Source organism: Periophthalmus magnuspinnatus, chromosome 16 (assembly GCF_009829125.3).
Source record: "Periophthalmus magnuspinnatus isolate fPerMag1 chromosome 16, fPerMag1.2.pri, whole genome shotgun sequence".
NCBI lineage: Eukaryota > Metazoa > Chordata > Actinopteri > Gobiiformes > Gobiidae > Periophthalmus > Periophthalmus magnuspinnatus.
Window position 1 is genome coordinate 18170930 of NC_047141.1, and position 23194 is coordinate 18194123.

Below are 23194 nucleotides of genomic sequence, written 5' to 3' on the forward strand. Positions count from 1 at the left end.
GAGTAAATCCTTGTGATGCATGATCAGCTGCAGTGCCACTGGCAGTTAGAGGAATTTAAACTTTGCTTCCATAAGAGAAACTTCTACTAAGTCATTCACTGCATTGTCTTGAGAACCACTGGCAAATTATATTTATTTATCAGTCAACCACTTTTTGGAGGTGGAAAGTCAAAACCATACTTTGGAACATTCTGCTTGGGGATAGGTTTTATAGCCTATCATACTGTTGAGATTATAGCTAAAGATCCAACATTTCCAAAGAGACAAGCAGGTGGAGCCCTCTCCTAAATTAGTCAGGTTTGTGAAGATGCAAGCCCAGGCATTTAGACCCCTATATTTTCAGTGCATGAAAATACATGCTTTTATTTAGTCTTTTTGGCAAAAAGTCACATTACTTTAAGAACTGACTAGCCTATTTTTGTCATGGACTAAGCCTATATTCACAAAATACTCCCTAAAATAATATATTTTGTGAAATCTAATTTTCTCAGTCTCGGTGGTTAAATGAAAGTGAGCCCTGATAATCTTGGCAGCATTAACGCTCTGGAGAGATGGAGAGTGAGCTGTAGGAGCAGAGAGGGAGGGGGGTCATGTGATGAGGGAGACAAATGAGCCTCTCAGCTTCCAGAAACACAGAATCACACACGGACACACACCCACACTCATAACCGTGTTTTAAACGGGGGCAATCACCCTCCACCACCGCGACTGCTGCACCATCATCCCGGGGAAAGTGTCCATGTGTTGGGGTTAGCTCTGGTCTAGCCTCGGCCTGGATCCGCTGGTTTGATGGATGCTGCGACGGCGCTCAGTCCAACGGAGGAGCTGTCTTTGGAGGAGATACTAAAGCTCTATAACCAACCCATCAACGAGGAGCAGGCATGGGCGGTGTGCTTTCAGTGCTGCCGGTCCATGGCGAAGGAAAACCGGGCCTCCAGGAGGAGCTCTACCGGGATCGGAGCATCCTCAGCCGCGTCCCCGGGAAAGATTTCAGGGCCACGGGATGTTATGATACTCAAAGACGGATCTATACGCGTGGAGCACCAGACATGTCAAGGTAAATATCCTTAACACTTGGCTAGGCGCACAGTTGGTATAAGATTAAAGTTGAGGTAGGCCAAGTGATTTTTAGTCCACTTAGAAGAAGCCTATTCATTGAGCCTATAATTGAGGTAGGCTACTGTTTGGATGTCCAGTCATCTTATTGCAAGCCTTTACCCGAGCATGAGAGAAATTGATGCCATAGCCCTACTTTTTAAATCATTTTTAGCTAAATGCCATAATATCTATATCTACATGATCAAAATTATGCAATATGGAATATTGTTTAACCTGCTTTTAGACTGCTACATTACACTTGACCATAAACAAAGAGCTGTGTGCTCCTTCTGTGCCACCCCCACTCCTCCCCTGCTGCTGTTTTTGTCACAGTGTATATAGTGTCTTACAACTAGGTTATTATTTTTCAATGCACGTACCTTCAGTCATCTCCATGAGTGAAGGTACATCATGGAGATCCATCTTCAGATTCTGATTGGGCTAGGAGTTTTATGGAGGGCAATGAATGAAAAGTAACAATATTATGTGTGATATTTATGTTTTTATTTATCACAGACCTGTTTCAGCTTTACTGGCTAATCATAGTTTCATATTAACAGATTTATCACTTGGGAATTGAAGAGATGGATGCAAGTGCAGCCAATGAACTATTAGTCCTTTATTATGGATCATAGCTTTGATTTAACCTGGCTCTCGCCAGACTGATATCTGTAGCTCTTTGAATTGAGTTCTACACATCAAACCAATGATCTGAACATTCAAAGGAAGACTTCACATTGATTGGTTGAAGCGTCACAACAGCGGAAGTGGTAAAATCAAACTAGTTAAATTCAGTTTAGAGAAAAGTTCAGGTGTCTTACAAGTCCACAATTGCCCAAATTGCTTCCCTCTGCACATTTTTTCTATAAAGAAACAATCAGTACTTCTATTAAAGTAGTCCGAGTATGTCTGCCATCTGTAAGTACACCTAACAGTAGTGTACCCTCAGGGCCAGTAGGGCCTTCACTGCTGGCCCTAACATTTCAGCAAAAACATATATGGAGAGGCCAACAGTTGGCGCCAGATTGTTTGTTTGCCTGAGTGACTATTGCTCTAGCGATGTATGGTTTCACTTTTGACAGAGTTTGAAAGAAAAAAAATGTATATGCTTTAATTTGGACTATTTTTTGGACAAATTATTTTTCAGGAGGAGGAGGAGCAGTTTATGTTTGTTACCCAAGTTAGTTATAAAACAGCGTCTAAAACAACCAGGCTACTAGTCAAGATTTTACTGTTACGGATCTCACAGAACACAGAATGAATGAACCGTTAGATTCATGGATTTATACTTCCATGGTTGTATTACAAATTGGATGGCGACATGTAGCCAACACGTGTGAAAGTACTCATCCATTCAAGACTGTAGCAGTGACTGAGGCGCTGGTATTATCATACGGTATTATCACAGACTTTCTGAAAAAAAAAAAAAATTAGTCTGAAAGCTTGCTCAGCTACGTATTAACTAATAACCACAAGAACTATAATTTTATGTCAAATCTATCTGCTTCTGAAACTTTATTAACTATGATGATTATTTCACTGAATCTTGCAACCACATTATGGATATTAATTAGCATGTAGCTGGTTAGCCTCTACAATACCTTTAAACCAGAGGTGCCCAAACTTTTTTTATCGAGGGCCACATCTCAAAACATATTCGAAGCGGAGGGCCACAGACCAGTGATCAATGCAGCGCGGTTCTTTAAATGCAGCTTTGACGGAGCCACTGCATATTAATAAGTCTTGAAATACATTAATTTTAGGTCTCTATTACAATGCAATGTGATGTTTGAGGTCATAGTGGTAGAAATAGTTTAATTTGCTGTTAAAAGTACTGCTTATGAATCATAAGGGCCAGTTCAGCAGGAGGCTTGGGGACCGATAAAAATTGGTCTGAGGGCCGCATTTGGCCCCCGGGCCTTAGTTTGGACACCCCTGTTTTAAACTCTTAATATTTAAGTTTTCGAAATGTCTGGGAAAAATGAATGGAAAATTTTACAGCAGTGGACTTCGAAGTAGACGGGACTGTTGACCTCCATTGAGGGTGATGTGCTTGCACATTCTGACTCGGTGTGTGCACTCATGTGGTCGTGTCAATCAGTTGGTGCATGGGTATTTGTGTGATGGGTATTTTATGCGTTTAAGCAGTAAGGTAGTCAAAAAAAGCACTAAATATTGTAGAGTATCAGCACTGCGCATGTTCTACATGCATCAAACCGCTTTGGCTCAGCCCCGCCTACTCCTACGCAGCTCCACAGGTGAGCACACGGGCTGAGAGCCTATCTTTAGTCACTTTGACATCTGACTGTAGGCCTACAGATAGTTATATCTGTAAATAAGCACAGCTGGCCCAGGTCTCAAGGCCACGATCCGCCACTGCCGTTGCTACATATAACACATTCGAACCATAGTCCAGTTCTTTACAGCTTGAAAGATTTTTTTGTTGTTGTTGCAAGCTTTTTAACACATAGCCTATCTTTTACTAGTGTATAAGTCCCTTTTTTCCATTAATACACACTCAGTTCACACAATCGACTATGATATACACGCAAAATCTGCCCTTATCTATATTGTCTTGCTAATAGACAACAACAAATCCCAGCACAGCTATGCTGCTATAACACAGACATGTATTTAATAAACCGGATTCATTAGTTACAATGTGTAAATCTAATGGGTTGCAGTGATCACATTTGCAGCCAAGATATCCATGCACTTCTCATCCATCTTCACTTGTCTGTAATGGACTACCTAAGGGCCTCAGAGACATGTATTTATACACAGCAACATGCAACCTCAGGTGCTGCAGACTCAGAGTCATATCCAATAAACTGACTGATTGTTCTGTTTAATCAGCCTGTAAAATCACATTGATGGAGCACAGCTGTGATGATGACGCTGGTATTGGCTGGTTGCTTACACAGTGTATGTCTTGAATGAATGAGCTATTTTTAGATGCATGGATGCTACCACTGGAGACTAAAGGGGTGACTTTTTCATTTTCAACCCTATAGATAAATAACGCAAGAAATGTAAATGTAAATCATAAAGCAAAATACTGAAATAAGAAAAAGAGAATGTGGAAGGAACTTAGTACCAATACACTATAGAAGGAAAGCATGATGGACATTGCTGGATATGAAAAAATGTGAGGGAGAAAGCAGCAATGTAGCAGTGGAGTAGTTTTTGGTTGTCAGTTATCAGTTTAAATGTTTAAATATGTCAGAGTTTTGTAATAGTATTTAATCTTTTTGAACTAGTACTAAATTGTGGTTGCCACTGGTCATACATTGATAGGCAGACAGAGGACATATTGAAATTTTAAATTCATGTTAGACCAGATTGTGATGGCTTGGACAGGGGGGAAAGAATGAATATAGGGAGAAGGATGCTGAAGTTAGAACTGCAGGAATCGCCATAGCAGTGTAGTATTCTACACAAGATAAACCCAAAAAGTAGTAATAAATTATGATTTTAAACACTGACTTGCAATTAGCAGACTGTAAATATTGTATTCAGTCATAGTTACACTATTTTCTTAAACCCTTGATTTATTTTACTCTCTCGGTTTATGTCTTACCCAGACAGTTACAAATTAATTTTCCTGTGGTTTGACATTATGGAACACATTGCGGTTACGTGTCATTAAAATGTACTGATGCAAGCCCAGGTCATGCAGTGATGTCAAAGCATTTATGTTGCTACAAAAGCTCATTTGTTAATTGGGTCAGCTGTTTTTGTTGTAAAGAGTGAAGGCATTCGTAGACACTGCCTGGAGATATGTGTCCGCTCCTTTGTTGAAGTCAGGGCTTTCGTTTCACTTGTCGTCATTTATCACATGTTTATATTGTTGATACTTCTATTGCCAAGGTTCCAGTTTCCTGATTTCTAAACAGAGCTGAAAAATATTGTAACACGTAGTTTGTATATGAAACAAATATATTAAATATACAATAACATGTGATCAAAGGTGGGAAATATATCAAAAAATGTATACAGTATTATCACAATTGTTGTTTTAGAGCTATGCAGAATGAAAATATCAAGTATACCTGATCTATAATTAAAATTAAAATCACGTCAAAAAGAGACAGAAACATCCAGTGTAATCTTCCAAACAAGTGTAAATCTCTGTGATGAGTTCTCTGGTCCAGGTATGTTTTGTGCGATTAACAGGTACATTTTAACACAGTCCTGATGCATTGTTAAAATATTGCCTGAATATCATTATCAAGATATCAAGATAATTCAGTATTAAGCTATTTCTTTTTGTCAGTATCCCCCACCCCTATGTGATAAAGACATGCCTAATTAATTTTATAAGGTCCTCATCAGAAAGATAATCAGGCTGACCAAATAATTACCTGTGTAAAGTTGCAGGACAGTGCTTCAAATCATCGTAATGTTTGTACTGAATGCATGTACTGACCTTAAAATACTGTTTTCTGTTTCTCTGTAGGTAAATTCAGCCCTTGCACAACAGCGGAGGTGAGTAATTTTGCTTTTATTTATTGTGACTCAGTCAATACGTGAGGGCGCAAAATAGTTTGTTAAGGTTTACCTGGATATTTAAAAATAATTGCTGGTCTGGTTAAAATGAAACATAACTTTGTCCGAATTGATTTCTGTTGTAAACAAAGTGAAATCAATGTATTAAAACATAGCAAACCTGAAAATAAATACATATGACAAGATAGCAATTGTGTTTCAGATTTATTCTAATAATATGAGAAAGGATTAGAATGAATTTCTGTTTAAGTTTTTACACCAGCAAATTAGTTTTGGGAAGGGTGTATTTGTAACTCACATGACATGAGATTAGTAGCTGCAGGATTAGCGTTGATCCACTGTAGCTAATTTTGTTGTAATATATGACTGCTGTGGTTTACCAAAAACTGAATTAAGTTAATTTAAGTTTATATATATATATATATATATATATATATATATATATATATATATATATATATATATATATATATATATATATATATATATATATATATATATATATATATATATATATATATATATATACACACACACACATATATAGTTTGGACAAAACGTAAACCAGACAGTATGTGGAAAAATAATGTTATGTTGAGTGTATTTAGTCCAATATTGTTTGTAGCCTCTGGCTTTCACAGCTCTAGACCTCAGTTGGTTTCCTCCTGGTCATTAACTCTGTTTAAATGTTGCGCAGTACGAACTCTCATCTGACGACATAATTAAAGGGCTAAGCAGCATTGTCTCCTGCCTGGTTGTCACTATCACTGCTTTAACTAATAGCGTTACAAAGTAACACTTAGCTAGACTAAATAAATGACTGCAAGCAAACAAATATCTTTCAACTTTAGAAATACATAAAAAATATTTTAGTACCTTTAAACTTTCTTATTTTGGCTTGGTCTTTATTAGCAGAAGTTTTGTGGGGTTTGTGTTAGCAGATTGCTGTTAAATAGAACTGTGATAACAGATGGACAGTTACTTTGGTGTAGACTTTGGGAATGTGAAACTCCATAGACAAATCCCTCTTAAGCAGCTTTCATTGCACTCCCTTTGATTCTTGAGTTTAGCAGCATGAAGATTGCGGGAAATATTTGGCGTGGAATTAGCCATAAATTAGTGAACAGCAAGAAACATGTGTGGGCTCAGGGCTGACAAATTAAATCCACTTTGTTTTGAAGAAGTGTGAAAAGAAATGATGCGGTCAGGAGAGTCAGATGATGCTGTTTTCTTCCCCACCAATGAGTCAAGTTCATCTGAGCACGGCCTTAAGATTTATTAAAGCACCAGAGCTAAAAACAGTATCGCAAAAGGTGGAAGTTGTCAATTTCTTCCCAAATAATACATTTTTAGACCTTAATATTTATAGTTTTTACCTATATTTTAGATCTGAAATATATGTAAATATAAATATATAAATAAATATAGGTGTGTGTGTGTGTGTGTGTGTGTGGGTGTGTGTGTGTGTGTGAATAGCATAGTATGATAAAACTGTAGGTGCCGAAAGTCATAAAGTCACTTATGTTATAGTAATGAGTCAGACTTCAAAAAGTTTTATTGTGACAACCCTATTTACAACTGCTGCAGCAGTACAAAAAAGTTGTGCATAATTTAAATTTTGTAGATAGAGATTCTTAATTAAAAAATGAGTAATAAGCGATGGTTGTCATTAGCACAGTTTGAGCTTGAAGCTGTCTCTGGTGCATGTAAATTATGTTTTAATCACATTCCTTCATCAGTTTCATGGCTGCATGAGTTTGCTTCTCCTGTTACCTTAAGACTTTGAAGTCCAGGAAAGGACTAGACCCAGCTGGATTTTTTACCATTTAGTAAGCAACCTTCCTAAAAGTCCTTTTGAAACAAAGAAATGGCGACAGTGACACAGTGGATCCAGTCACAATATAAGACAGAGAATGAATCAGTTACTCACTGATTCATATGTTTCTGGTGGACTTGACAATCTGGCAGCAAAAATACTTCAATACAGATATTTTTGTGAATTGTGAATTAACTTGAATATCACACAGAAACATTTATTTATGGTTTAAACAAATTAATAGAACTTTAAGAACAGGTATAGGTTGTTTATCATATCTTTCATCATATATTATATAGGCATAAAACTGTGTTAACTAAATCTTATTAGTTTCACAACATTTTCCCATCAGCTAATGGATAATGACTGTTGACAGTTTAAAGATAAACATATAAACTTATAAGCTATGCCAGACCATATCGCTAGCAGTAGGAAACAAAGTAAAGAATAGACCATTTTAACCTAGTCTAAAATCAAGTGTGACACCAGTGAGCTATGAAATTCAGGTAATAGATCAAGTCTTTTCTATTTTTGATGCTGTTCTTTGAGTAACCTTCTCACACGTGTTTTAATGGCCTGTTATTAATTTATCTTGATATATTCCTTAAAACTCCTCATAGACACCAAACACCACACTTTATTTCCATTATATCTTTAGACATATAGCATATCTTCCCACGAGCATCAGGTTTTGTTGCTATTGTTTGTAATGACCTTTTATGTCTACTTATGAAATCTAACAGTACAGTGCGTCTGCTGGTGACCACACTTTGGTGTTTAATATTTTCTGTTAGTCTTCTGTTTGTAGTCGTCTGTTTTACTCTTAAACAACAGATGAAACTGGTATGTAATTGCCAAACGTCATTTTTCATACTTTGCTTTTGTAACAAATTGGATGGATATTCCCTGTTCTTACCTTTCAGAATGTAATATGTTCAACGTCTGCTTTCCCATGAACAAATACTTAAGCATTTCCTTAAAGACAAAAATGTATTATGAAGAAACCATTGATGATGCACAGTGCATAAAATCTGAGTTACAGGGTCAGAACAGGGCCTGAGTGTAGACAATTTTGATCCTACAAATTTTAATAACATCTAACTTATTAGTTAGTGGACTATAGTGGGATGTACCAACATACATAAATATAATTTAGAAGCACAACGGCACATTTACCAAAGATTATGAGATGTATGGTTGGATAAAACTGAATTGGATCGGTGAGCATGACTGGTATAATGAGAGGCAGACAGTCAAGAGACAAAAGATGTGAGGAAATGGGCGAGCAAAGCAATTATAGACACAGTCTCAGCTGCATAATGTCGCATAGGGAATGCAGGCAGTCAAATGTGCACTATCAAGAGAAATACTGTCACATGGGACCAAGGGGTATATCGATTCAAATCTGGAGAAAGTGGTGGAGGGGTCATGTGAAGAGATGTCCTCCCCCATGATACTAGTAGTGGGGTTTTGAGGGGGATATGGCTGAGGGGACCTCTTTGTCTGAGCACTCATTGATATATGACGCCAGAAACTCATGCACACTTTCAGAATGAATAGATTGGATCATACCATTAACACATTGGACACATCATGTTTCAGTTGTATGTACACTATTTTTTCAGTGAATAAACATTTATCTCAGATTAGTTATATATGCAGTGTAAGAAAGATAATGTGATGTGATCATGACCCACGCTTTACTTTGTTGTCATCAATTATAGAAAAATGCAGAAAATAGCCTCTATTGACCACTGCAATAAAAAACATAAATAGATAGATAGATTCTTCACACTCTTATGTAAGTCTGAATGAATCATTAGGTGCAAAACATGCTGCTATTAGCCTTTGAAAACCCAGACGCTCAGATGGTTCCCAGGCCTTAGAGCGCTGGAGCAGAAAGACTAAATGGACAGATTAAGTGAAGAGATGTGTGAGCTGTGAAGTGTAGCAGTAGTCATCATCACGAACAGACAACACAGCACAAAATCAGGCACAAGTCAGCTTTACTGTCATTGGCTGGAGAAATGAGACTGTCACCGTGTCGTGAAGGATATATTTTGATTAGAAATGTGAATGAGCATTAGAACAGTTTTGTTAAGACCATTTGTTTTACTTGTTATGTTTTACTTCTGCCATACTGTCTTGATACATGGAAAATAAAAACAAAACACTTTGGGCAATATGCTGTATAACTAACAATTTTAATATATGGCTGGCTGTTTGCCTGAATGCCACACATTTCGATTGAAGGATCTCTTTTCATTTGAATGGACAGTGAATTACCTGAACACACTGGGCATACACTAAATATGATCTTTGAAGTAAATTGTGTTTGGGACATTTAACATAGTTTGTGTCTTTTATAGGCGATTGAGTCTCTGGGGATCATGATCTACAAAGCACTGGACTTTGGTCTGAAGGAGAATGAAGAGCGAGAGCTGAGCCCACCTCTGGAACAGCTCATCGACCTCATGACCAACATGGCCGACTCTGACCCCTGTCCTGATGAAGGATATGAGGCGACAGAGGAAGAGGACGAGGGAGAGGAAGGCTCTGAGGGGGTTTACTGTGTCCATGGATACAGAGACATACTCAAGGTACATGTGTTGTTTCTTACATTAAAGGTGCACTATGAAACGTTTCTAGTGATGGGCCCACCATCTGTCTCCATCCATAGAGATTTAATTGCTTTGCATATCTTGCATTTATTCAATTAAAGATGTTTTTATGGCTCAGAATAAAACAGGCATTCTTAATGTGAACAGGGATGCCAGTTCACAGATCTGGCCTGTAACTTGGTGTCACCTGCTTGTTTCCATGAATAGTGTAGATGAGTTTAATACCATACTATAGAACATCCCAGGCAATGCAATAATATCTTCATGTCTACAGTTAAGATGGTGTTTTCTCCTGCAGAAAAGTTATATAGTATAGCTTTAAACACTATTTCTTCTCACTAAAGGATGTAGGGTTTATTCTACGTGCGTCCCTTTGTTATTCTGTTTTTCATAGTCAGATTTAAAAAAAAAAAATCATGCTGGTAACAGTGAAATTGCAACCACATCCTCTTTCCTGGCTGCTCTCTGTGTTGTTTAATGTAGCAGAGATTCACTGTCCTGCCTCACATGCTTCTATACTGTTTACATAACCCCCTCATATACGCACGCACGCACGCACACACACACACACACACATTATTCTCTGGAGAGCTGTATCCGATCTTCTGTTGACACGGGCTCCTGTCTCTTTAAACTGCCATCTATGTTCATGCCCTGAGTCCACTCACTGCAAACCCCTGCCCTACTGTACTGTGCAACTAAAAAAAGGGGATATACTGTATGCTTACATGCCATTCACACCAACAATGCACAGATTTTACTGTACAACTAACCATTCTAGGCCTCTTAGGATACATAATATAGATACATAGATATTTATAGCCCTGTGCACTGTGGTTTACATGTCTAGAACCCTAATGCATAATCTAATGCAAATATGCATTTGTATTCCTTTAGTTGTGTTCTGCTCACCTGCCCAGCTTGTCAGATGCCTCCTGTCACTACCAGGCTGTGTGCAGGGCGCTTTACACTGAAACAAGGGAATTGCGTACATTTTTGGAGAAGATCAAAAGTGCCAAAGAAGTAAGTTACATTTATCAAACTTTATTTAATGTTGTTTTCATACTGACTTGAAGGATTGTTGAAGTTTGATTAGCAGTAAATTAGGACAACACATTCAGCCACAAATGAAAAGATGCAGTATAAAGGTTTAAAACACGTTAGATAAATCCAAAAAGTTAAAATTTTTTGTATGTTCAGCAATCATTATAAACGTATACAAAATGTGCTTCTTAAATGTGTTAACTGAGCTTCTAATAGCACTCACACTTTTTTAGAAAGCTGTAGCCTGCAGACAGTGGTGCGATCAGCTGATCCTTTGCGGAAATATCTACTCTCAAAGCAGGAATTCAAACATCAGTAACAAGGAATTTTTACTTGGTCTTGTGACAGTATATCTTGACCACTAAGTATATCCACATTTGAATTCATTACTCGATATAGAGTCCTGGTCTCTGTACAGTTCTAGTGTGTGTATATGGTGTGCATAACGAGCTGTTCTGAACACTTTAATGGTGGAAAAATGATGATACAGATGGTGATTTCTGTAGACTTGCACTCTGGTCTATTACTGTAATGTGATAGTAAATGCGTATATCAGCCTTGCAATTTACAGACAATTGTCCAAGATGTACTGCCCAGTTTTGTAAAAGTAGTTATGAACAGCCATCAGTGAGATGAAGGAGGGCTCAGCTGTGGAAAATGCCAGTGTTACCTCAGGGTTTCTATGTGCCATTTCTACTCTGCCCTTTTTACTGTGTCTGAATGAATGGAGGGGATTTGGATGGTTGCATAACTCAGGAAAGGCTCTTATTGCAGAGTGGAGAAAGCTGAAAAGGTGGTCTTAGAAAAAAGAAAACATGGGAATGAGTACAGCTCTTTGAACTACAAAACAGCCTGAAAGACCCTGAATGTTGCATAATAGTAGATTAAATTACTTCCACCATTGAGCTTATGTTTATTTGGCCTATGTTTATATATGACAAATAAAAGTAATGGTCTTGTTTTACTGTTTGTTAAAATGCTAATGGTCAGAATTGTTGAACTGAAAATTAAGGTTTTCTTGGCTATTTCTTGGCAGAATTAGAATGAGTAACCCCCTGACACAGTATACTGCAAAATACTTTATTTAGCCTGGAACAAGCAAAAATAATTAGTTTGAGTTAAGACCACAGTCTAGACTTTACCATTGCAAGATAGTGCCAGTCCATGGTCAGTTCAAACCTTTCTGTTTATCTGTTGTAAGAGACTTCTGGCTCTACATAATACATATATGTCTGCTGTGTTTTCTCATACTTTAAGTTCTTGCCGCTTTTCTCTGTATTATCTGTAAGCATTATAGCTGTTCCCAACAACCCCACATTTGCTGCCAAATGCTCTTTTTGTGTCTCCACAAAGTCACCTCCTGCTGAACGAAATGCAATAAAAAACAGCTGAATCATTCATCATTCACGGAAACAACTATAGGCTTCAGCTATCTCTGCAACAAGAGTGGCAGACAAGGACAGGCAAGCAGAGCAGTGTCCTAGTTACAGACATGAGCATTTAGGTTTTGTTTGCTCTTGGTTTAATTAAGATTCACTCCTCGTTACTAAAACAACCCCAGGACCCTTTAGAAATGCAAATGTGTGCTCTGATGGGACTACATGATTTGTCACTCACACTAATAGCATAATGAGATAATATGAACTCTATGAGATCTTCTACTTCTAGTAGTATTGTACATGCTAATATATATATATATATATATATATATATATATATATATATATATATATATATATATATATATATATATATATATATATATATATATATATATATATTTATATATTTATATATTTATATATTTATATATATATTTATTTATTGACTAGGGCTTGATGCAATTTGTTGCATTCATATTATGTCAGATAATGCCACATGAATTAGCTCATCCTGCTCTTATAGGGAACAACTTTTCATTATTTACTAATGATGATGTGCATGTTGTAGCTAGGCCTGTTATAGTAATTACCATATCGACTTATCGTTTAATAAATGTTAGCTGGAACAGTATTTTTATCATCTGTGCATTTTCTTTCCAATAACGGTTAGATTTTTATTTTTGTTGTAATATGAAAATATTTGAGCTGCAAAGAGTTGAAAAATTAACTTCTATGGCCAATTACTGCTCCATTCTGCTATTCAATTGTTGTAGCTCATGCCTCTTAATGATACTATCAATTTATATATATATATATATATATATATATATATATATATATATATATATATATATATATATATATATATATATATATATATATATATATATATATATATATATATATATATATATATATATATATATATATATATATATATACTGGGATTTACAGTGGCATACAACTGTTTTAATATGATTGTTTATCACAGTATATCTCTGTAGCAATATCTCAATATCTCTGTCATCATGACAGGACTAGTTGTGGTGATATTATGAGATTAGCATCAAACAAGAGTGTGAGACTGAGACTGCTATTTAACTCAAAATGAAAATGAGCTATACTGTTTGCAAGACTGTGTATTTGGGACATCATTTGGGAAATTTTAATACATATTTTTAGTGCTACAGCCTCTTTCATATTTGTGTCTGCCTCTCTCTGCTTTTTCTAAAGTGTTATGTAGAGGAAGATGAGTTTGCATTTACCGGTAATTTGGAATATACCAAGGTTGTTCTTTTTTGACAACTAAGATAAGATAAGATAAGATATGCCTTTATTAGTCCCACAGTGGGGAAATTCCAGTATTGCACCGCACAGTTCAAGAACAGCAAGAAAATGGTAACATTCAATAAAACAAGATAATAGATAATAGCTTAAAATAATTTAAAAACAGACTTAAAAAATAAACTAAAAATACACTCTAATAAAAAATAGGCTATTATGTACAGTAAGAGTGACAGTGCAGCATATGAACAGAACAGAACTATTACTGCACAATAGTTTTGGTTAAATTATTAGTATGACAAACAATCTAGGTTTCTTCTCTTATGCTTTTATGTTTTTGTTGTTTAAACCAGAATCTGCGTAAAATGGAGGAAGATTCCTCGGAGGAGCCTGGCCAAGAGCTCAATGAACTACAAAACGCTGACTGGGTATGTTCATAAAGAAATTTTCAGCATTGGCAAATAGTCATCGCAGTGTCATGCCAGGGCACTTTGTAGGTTTTTTTAATACAACACTCACAAACACAGACTAGAGACATAAATGTATAAAAAGTGATCTTCTCTTGGTGTGTCCCAGGCGCATTGCTGGGTGCAGGTGATGCGGAACCTTCGTGATGGGGTGAAGCTAAAGAAAGTGCAGGAGCGCCAGTACAACCCTCTGCCCATTGAGTACCAACTTACCCCCTATGAGATGTTAATGGACGACATCCGCTCCAAAAGATATAAATTGCGCAAAGTCATGGTCAGTTTCATTGTTTTTCTTATGTAAAATCCTGTAAAGCAAATGATGGGCTATATAAAATAAATAAAATTAAATAAAACTATCGACATTGGACACTGGATGTGGCATAGCTTACTTATGTTTCTGATTTATTGCCTTTGTTGCTGTTTGATACATTTTTATACTTTTCTATCTAGGTGAATGGGGACATTCCTCCCAGATTGAAGAAAAGTGCCCATGAAGTCATTCTGGAGTTCATCAGATCTAGACCTCCTCTGAATCCTGTGAGTACAAAGAACACCTTTAAGGCTGGCTGTACACTAGAGGATTTTTATCCATATTTTCTCTTAAGCAATTATCTGTCATGGCACTCCTCATGTTTGTGGGGTCTGTGCGATTCTGTTTGTTGGGTCACAGCTCCAAACCTCAAGTTGTAAAGTTCCAGCATGGTTGAATTTATAAATTCCTTTCATTATCATTATTACTATGGCAGGTCTCGGCGCGTAAGTTGAAACCCCCAGAGCAGCCTCCTCCCACACTTCATGAGCGAATCCTGGAGGAGATCAAGTCTGAGAGGAAACTGAGGCCTGTGTCACCAGATATGGTCCGCAAAGGCAGGCTAGGTAAGACTCAAAACTTTCTATTTATAGTATTCACTCCCTACATATACACAAAATATTGATGGGCTAAATTTTTAATCAAATACAAAAAAATGGTACACTGAAAGGTTTCAATTAGAAAATGACAAGCATATGTTTTTTTGAGTATTTTGTTGAAACAGAATATGCTATTTAACCTGCTAAGCTCTGGTTTAAACCTCTTTGACCTCAGTTTATTAATATGTCACTGTTCTCTTAAATATTACAGCTCTTTTTTACATGTGTATTATGTGCACTGTGAACTGAAAAATGTACCAGAAATTGATTCCTATTGCTGTGTTGATCTGAGAAATTGCTTGCAGATTTTTTTTTTTTTTATAATCATTCAGCCCATGTCACTGTTGACAATTGCACCTTAACCTAAAAAACAACCAGCTGTATTTTTATTGTTTTTTCTTATAATTTGCTTACAAAGCGTATGTCGTCTTTAATATTTCTGTTGCTAGTACTGCCTCTTATTATTTTATTTCCTATATTGTTTGCAATATAGTGAAAGCTACAAATAATAATGCTAAGTGTCTGTAATTCAGCTAACAAACTGTGTAATACATGCAACTGCTGACAAACTACTGCTATTTGTCTATTAACCCTATTCAGTAAGTCACTCTCCTTAAATAACAATGTGCGATGCCATGACTGTTTCTCTTTACAGTAATTCGGCCACTTAGCATGTCTGTCAGTTTTGATGCGTCAGGTAAAGTCTCACCTGCTGCTTACCTGGCTTCTTTGTTTATTTATGTTACATGTGTGTCCTCAAACTAACATACGCATATGCAACTGTTTTAAGTATGTACATGTGATCATTTCATGCTTTGCTGTTTGTTGTTGGGACATCATGTAATGGTTTGGGACACTGGTCTATGAGCAGAAGGAGCTGGCAGAGAATCAAATTTAGTTTATTGTATTGGAGTAAGTAAGTTTAAGTAATAGGTGTTACACGTACCTTAGCATTTATGAAAATTGGTAAGCAGCTTTTGGATCACCTTCATTTAAAATAATGTGCAGCAAAAACCTAATTGACAACATTTAATATTTCCACTAAATGAAGACTGTAAACAGAAAATGTTCTCCCGATTTTACACAAAAGAGTCCTTTATGCTCCACAGTGACTCTGAAGAATCAGATTGAATGAGGCTCTCTGTAGCCAAAAACTGTTTAAGTCTCTCAAACTTTACTGCCGTCACAAATGGTTTTCTTGCGTGAGAGGAATATAATGAGACAGGTTTGACATTTTTCAAGCTGTAAAAGTCCCAATTATTACTGCAGCCTTGTTAATGGTAAATGCTTTACCCTGATGCAGCCAATGTCTCCCACCATTGCACATGCTTTATCACCTCACAATCATACAGGTCCTTCCTTCATTTTTAGAATGAATTAGATTTACCAGTTTGGGAACACCAACTTCAACTGTTTGGAGGAAATTACATGTTTGTATGATGAAAGTAATAGTGACTACGTGTGGTCTACAAGGTGAATTATCATCGGCAATAAAATGAAACTTTATTTGTAATGAAAAGGTGTCCCATTTTAGGTTTTGGCAAAACTCGCAGTATGCCCCAGGACTTGTTTCGTACAGGACTAGGTAAAGTATGCGTATAAAAATGTCCTTGATCCCCCCATAACCCAACAACCAATTGCAACTTCCTCGGCTGTCAACTAATGTATCTATCTGAATGTAGGTGTATACAATAGAAATAATTGGTATTTGGTACAAAGACAAGAGTGCATTGGTTAAGAAAACATTGTTAATGGTTGCAAATTTCCCTCAATATTCAATTTATTCACAAGTGATCACTAGTCAGTCAATATTTGCTTTATGCCAGTCCTAAGACATTTGTCTGAAAGGGAAATATTTTCTTATTGGCTTTGCTTTTTTCTTCTTCTACAATTTCCCATAACATCCCAATTTCTTTCTTCAATAACCTCAATAAACTTCCAGGATGTTGCTGCATTCAAGACCTTTGCCCCATAAGCAAGTGTTCTCAAAAGATAGACAATTGTTTGGTTCGGATGATCAGTATAAAGAGCTCGTAATCGACTCATAATCAACTCATATGGTTCTAAATATTTTATCAACAAAACATTCATGCTCTGTGTGGAAACCCCTGCTCTTTTGGCTTCTTTCAAACCAACTAAAATCACCCTCAGCCTTTTACCATGGGATGCATATCAAAACTCAGACATTTATCAGGGATTCCTAGCAACATTTCATTAAATGCTTATAGCTATTAAAATACATCAACATATATTTTGATTTTCTAGGCCTAAGAAGTGAATCTGGACAACTACGCAAATAAAGATTTTGTTCAAATTATTTAACAAATGTGATTATAGCCAACATATACAGTCTTTTTTTTTCTTTGTCTGAGTTTTGGGATTCATTTCCAAGTCTTTGATTGGTCTGGATGACTGATTTCTGCTTGTTTTATGCCTTTGTGTAGACGAGTTCAGTCCCTACATGGGTAGGAGGGTGTCCAGTACTCTGTCACTGCTGAATGGGGCCGGTGCAGCAGAGGGCAATCTGAAGATCGAGGCCCCAGGATCCCAGTCAGCCCCTCAGAGGAAGAGGCTGCTCAAGGCCCCCTGTCTGTCAGAACTTGACAGTTCAGATTCAGATGTAAGTTAGATTTTGGTAGTGCAGGTATGTTTCTGAGATTAATCCAACAGTGTAATTATTATAAAATTAATAATGTGTTATTATTTTGTTAAAAAACACAAAAAACATGAATGATGGTAAAAAGAAATAGAATGGGGTCCTAAATCAAATCTGCATAGTAATTATTATATTCTATACAGCACCATCTTTAGGTGCACAGATAAAATGAATGTTTTCTCATACTTTTGATATATTTAGGATGACATGTTTTTACGGACATCAGCGAGCAGCTCGAGTGTGGCCACATCAATGATGGATGATACATCACCAGAATCAGTTATCAGCAAAAAAAGTGAGTCCTTTATCTTGAGATCAGTAAAATGTATTTTACTGTTTTTGGCCTGCTTTGGTAGGTTGGTATACTAAGTTCAAAACGAAAAGCTGCAGATGTAACTATGGTTCTATGAATCCCGAATAACCACCAGAGGGTGGTGCTGGAACCACTGAATGATTCCCCTCGTACATTCACAGATCAAGTATCAATACCAACAACATCACACTGTGACACTTGGACGGCCAGTCAGAGGCTGTATAGCCTAGTCATCCGAGGCTTTGTTCCTGCAGATTTTTCTTGTGGGAATGCAAGGATTCTGAGTGACAGAAATTATCTGGCTTTCATCAGGGATTCATAGAACCGTAGTTACATTTGTAACTTTTGTTTTATTTCATCCCTACTGACCACCAGAGGGCAGTACTGAAAGCACTGACTGACCGGATAAGTTTCTGATGCCAATGGTTGGTTGATTTATTTTCTTTCTGATTCTGTTTTATTTGCCCACAGCCCCCCCCATGTTCTTGCCGATTTCATCCACTCCTCAGCCTGAGAGACGCAAGACACCTCAGAGAAGGCACTCCATAGAAAAAGAAACACCCACCAACGTCAAACTGTTCCAGCCCCCCTCCAGACAGAGCTCCAAGTCTCTGGTCAGAGAAACATTTAAACATTTTATAGACATTTTACTTCAATTAGTATCAAGGATATAACTTTTATTACTTAGGTGTAACTACTAAAAAATAATATGAACATAATACATTCTATGATTAATTCAACTGCAACAATAAACAAAAAAAACAAGTTAGATTCTCTGTATATTACTTATTTATCACTTAATAAAATCCCTCTTGTTCAGGTTGGCATCCTTGTGTGTCTGTGGAGCTCTTTTCCTGTTGAGGCCTTTGTAATGCAGCTGCTCAAAGCACTTTTTACTCTGTGTTTGGACTTTTACACCAGTCAATTTAAGACTGTTAAGGTTTGCTCGTCTTTGGATCAATAACAAGACACTTTTGCTTCCTTCTTTTGGTCCATTTTAACTGAGTCATCATTTCGTAAACTCCATTATAGTTTGTTCATTTACCTAATTATGTAACAAGCAATCAGTGGCTCCATGGCATTTTAATGACGAATAAGACATCAGCTTAATAACTTAACCGAGAAAATGCTTTGGTTGAAAACATTAATAATATGGTGGCAACCACACCATTTGCCCACCAACAGGGCCTATACATGTGGATTAGATAGACAGAAAACAGTTTGGAAATACCTGCTGCAAATTGTGTCTTTACATATGCACTGTTATCTGGTTGCACAGGAGGAGTTTTGTTTTCCAGTGGAGTGCCTGTCTCTCACTGTGGACGAGGTGATGCACATTCGACAGGTTTTGGTCAAAGCTGAGCTGGAGAAGTTTCAGCAGTACAAAGACATCTACACGGCTCTCAAGAAGGGCAAGGTGAATATATACATATTACAATTAAAGTTACATTTTTTAAATAATAGACAAGAGAAATAATGTAGAAAATAGTGGTTACAAATGAAAACGGTATAGGCATAATAAAGATACAGATTCAGAATAGATTAGTGAATAGAACACAATTCAGATTTTTTGTAACTGTTTTTAGGTAACATTTTTTGCTGGTGTGTATTATCTAAATGTTGTATTGATGTTAGGACTAAACTGGCTGCATTGTGCTGCTGTTTTGTCCAGAACTTAAATAAAAAAATCTTTTTATAATCTCATTTGAACTATCCCTGTATATAAAGGTGAAATAAATACATTACAGGGTTAATTAATCAGCTGCTATAATTTTACCATCTAGATGAATATTTTTGTCTTTTTCAGCTTTGCTTCTGTTGTCGGACGAAGAGATTTTCTTTTTTCACCTGGTCATACATTTGTCAATTTTGCAAAAAGTAAGTTATTAATTACTTCACTTCCATAAAAATGTAAACTTACAAAACATATGATGTAACATATGTTTTTATCTCTTGCAGACCTGTTTGTTCACAATGTTGCAAAAAGGTGACTTCTATTTAAATACATATTATAGTACCTGCTATAAATTTCCATAATAAACAATTAGCAAATGTAGTCACTTCAAAACCAGTATTCCTTCTTATAGTTCTATGAATAATATGTTCCATCAAGTGTATTTTGTCTTACAGATGCGGCTCCCGTCCAAGCCCTACTCTAGCCTGCCCATCTATTCCATTGGTTCCACAAACACTCTGCCCCGAGACAGGTTAACCGCCATGGCCTCAGTGGGGCAGGGGCTCTCTGTGGCACCAGGGCCCTCCACAACATCAGTGGTGACTGAAGCCTCACCATCTCCAAATCTAAGGGCTGCTAGATTTAAAGCAGCAGGGAAGGCCTCATCTGTGGCATCTGCTCCTCAGCCTCAGAAAGGGGACAAATCCTCCAGCAGTCCACACCGTCATGGCCTACAAAAAACTATGTCCAAGTAAGTCCAAGTTTAATGCTTTACATTTGGATATTACTGTAACAAATGGCAAAACATTGGGTCTAGTGTTATGAGGCATGCTGATCTACTGTCTCTTTGGGCTTTAACTACCTCTAGTGGACAGTGGGGATATTACAAGAAGATGCTGTTGAGCATCATAAAATGTGAAAGCTAAAGTGATGGATGCAGTGAAATGCCATCAATTAATAACCTCAATTAGGACTACTTTCACCAAACGTTGTAGTATATAATCTATAGGTATTATTTTCTGCAATATCAAGAGTACTTTCATGATCTAGTGTTTGCACAGGAACTGGTAAAGTAGTATTTAAATATTCTGAAACTTTCATATATGCATATTGACAATTCACATTATAATGGCCAGTACACCCATTGTCTTATACATCCAGATTCTCCAAACATGGCTCGCTGAAGTCCCACGAGGAGCTGGAGCTTCCCTCTGAGCTGACGGAGGACTGGGCCTCAATGGAGGTCTGTGTGGACTGCAAGAAGTTCATCTCCGACATCATCGCCTCCAGCAAGCACAGTCTGTCCCTAGCCACTAAGAGGGCCCGGCTAAAACGCAAAACCCAATCCTTTTACATGTCCTCTCCTAAAGGGAGAGAGGAGTACCGGCCTACAGAAAGAACAATCAATGAAATATAAGCTATAAATGGCACATATGGAGATTGGATGCAGTCTCCAAGGACTTAAATAATGAAAGCTGGATGAATTCAGTGGCTGTGTTTTATGTGTACAGCTCTTAAAGACAGTAATAAAAAAACAACAACCAGCTGAAATATTATGACCACTGTAAGGCGCACGTGAATAATACAAAGGATGTCTTCTTCATTCTGTTAGGGAGGAGCACATACAGTATAGAGCAGCAATGGGACTATTTTTTTTTAATCATAGATATGTTTGGGGCTGAATGCTTTAAAAAATTGTCAATGGCTAAATTATATGTATATGACACTGTTTCATGATAATAATTGTGCATTTTAGGTATGCGGTCATAATATTTTGCCTGATTGTTGCTCATCTGCCTTCATTGTCAATCCTTTAATCTTTGGTCTGATGCTTGACAAGATTTAAAATGGTTGCCAATGCAAAGTGGGAAAAGCTGGGACTGCTGCATCTTATTCTGGACAATAAGCACAACTCAGAAGGAGGATATGTTGGACCCTGTCAAGGGACGCACAAGCCACATTGATCAGGTTGTAAACTAGAGGAACACAAAAGTATATATGCCATACTTTTTATATGTTTTTGGTTCAGATTTTTACAAGTGTGTGAGCAGTGCAGTACATGGTTGTTTAATGGAGAGCTGCACAGTGTTATTAATGACTTTTCTTGTCATTATTGGTAAGAAAGAAGGAAGAAGCTTTCCCTTTTTTGTCACAGATGTGTACAGTGCCAAACAACTTATATAACCCAGATCCCCTTTAACAGTCCTCAAATATACTAGGCTCCACTTAGAGCTGGCACTAACTAGCACGAAGAAAGAATAATTGGCTTATACATGGAGTTTATTTTTGCTCACAGCTGAGTATGAAAAACTGAAGCTTGCATGCCCTGTCTGAGTCTCTGCAGGTCCTGTCTGGCTTTCTCCTGATGCCAAAGAACATGCATGTGTCTGGACAATTTGGTGAAACTAAATCATCATGCCTACATGTCAACATTTCTTGGCTAGCAATTTGACAGGACAACACTTGGCGGATATAGTTCACTGGAACACTGTCTGTTACTGTTAAAAATTGATGAGAGGACGAACCTAGGAAAAGTGACCAGATCCATGCCCTTAAACAAGCCCATCTCAAAGAGCTTTTCTGTTGAGATTTGTCTCTATGTTGTTTGTGCAAAGTATGAAGAAAAAGCAGTCTTGGTTCTTTCTCAATGCTATACTAAAGAACAATCAATACTAACCCAAAATTAAAGCACACAAGTTCATAAATTGTGGAGAAATGTTCCCATTATTTTCTCTAAATCATGTTGAATCATGCAATGTATTTGGTAGAGAAAGGTTTACATAAGGCATACACTATAGTAGAATTCACTTAAATTTTGCATCGATTTAAAATGTCTGTTTTTCTTTAAACATGTCATACAAAGTACCACCTCAGTAATTCACAAATCTTGAAGACATGATTAAAATTGCAAAGTTTTAAAGGCAGAATTGGACAAATATTTAAAGAGGATAGTTCTAAAATAAGCTGTGGTACTGTTTAGTCCATGATTGGATATAAACAGTAGGTTACATTTGGTCAAAAACCTACTTTAGGCCAAGGTTAGCATTGAGACATCATTTAATTCATTAAATTTGCAGGGTCAAATAGTCAATTCATTTCTGTTTATATTTGTCGAGCCCAATATACAGCAATCACCTTACCAAAAATGTATTTGATCAGCAGTTACCAAGTCAAACAATGAAACACTTATCTGTCCTCATTTATAAAACCATGTCTGAAGTGACACTTGTTTGAAGTTTGCCTTAACCCATTTACTTTTATTTTCATAAACCGAACTTAAACATTTTAAGACCAGATCTGTATTACCTCAGCATTAGTGGGATGTTCAAACTGATGAGTGGAGCTGGTAAGGCAGAATCGTGCATGTGGTGAAGCCTATTAACCATTCAATAAAGAGACAATAGTGCAACAAATACATGA

At 36.9% G+C, this 23194-nt stretch overlaps 1 protein-coding gene across 3 annotated transcripts; it reads left to right on the top strand.

Annotated features, from left to right (window-relative positions):
- The first annotated feature begins 619 nt into the window (after positions 1–619).
- On the top strand, positions 620–22479 carry spire1b (spire-type actin nucleation factor 1b). Of its 3 annotated transcripts, none has more exons than XM_055227708.1 (17): positions 730–1057; positions 5558–5586; positions 9793–10023; positions 10942–11067; positions 14108–14182; positions 14331–14495; positions 14672–14758; positions 14968–15097; positions 15786–15827; positions 17575–17750; positions 17988–18081; positions 18571–18713; positions 19379–19516; positions 19907–19977; positions 20059–20086; positions 20230–20525; positions 20936–22479. In XM_055227708.1, the coding sequence occupies exons 1-17, from the start codon at positions 790–792 to the stop codon at positions 21189–21191; spliced, it is 2355 nt and encodes a 784-aa protein (XP_055083683.1). In that variant the 5' UTR covers positions 730–789; the 3' UTR covers positions 21192–22479. The 3 variants fall into 3 exon arrangements, with proteins under 3 accessions (XP_033837615.1, XP_055083683.1, XP_055083682.1); XM_055227707.1 differs by lacking the exon at positions 15786–15827 and adding an exon at positions 16665–16715; XM_033981724.2 differs by lacking the exon at positions 15786–15827 and having other exon boundaries at positions 620–1057.
- Positions 22480–23194: the final 715 nt, after the last annotated feature.

Excerpts from the sequence above, each read along its gene's own strand:
- spire1b (XM_055227707.1), top strand. The coding sequence starts at position 790 with ATGGATGCTGCGACGGCGCTCAGTCCAACGGAGGAGCTGTCTTTGGAG. Across the intron at positions 11,068-14,107 it reads AGATCAAAAGTGCCAAAGAA|AATCTGCGTAAAATGGAGGA; the intron begins GTAAGTTACATT and ends TGTTTAAACCAG. Across the intron at positions 14,496-14,671 it reads ATAAATTGCGCAAAGTCATG|GTGAATGGGGACATTCCTCC; the intron begins GTCAGTTTCATT and ends TTTTCTATCTAG.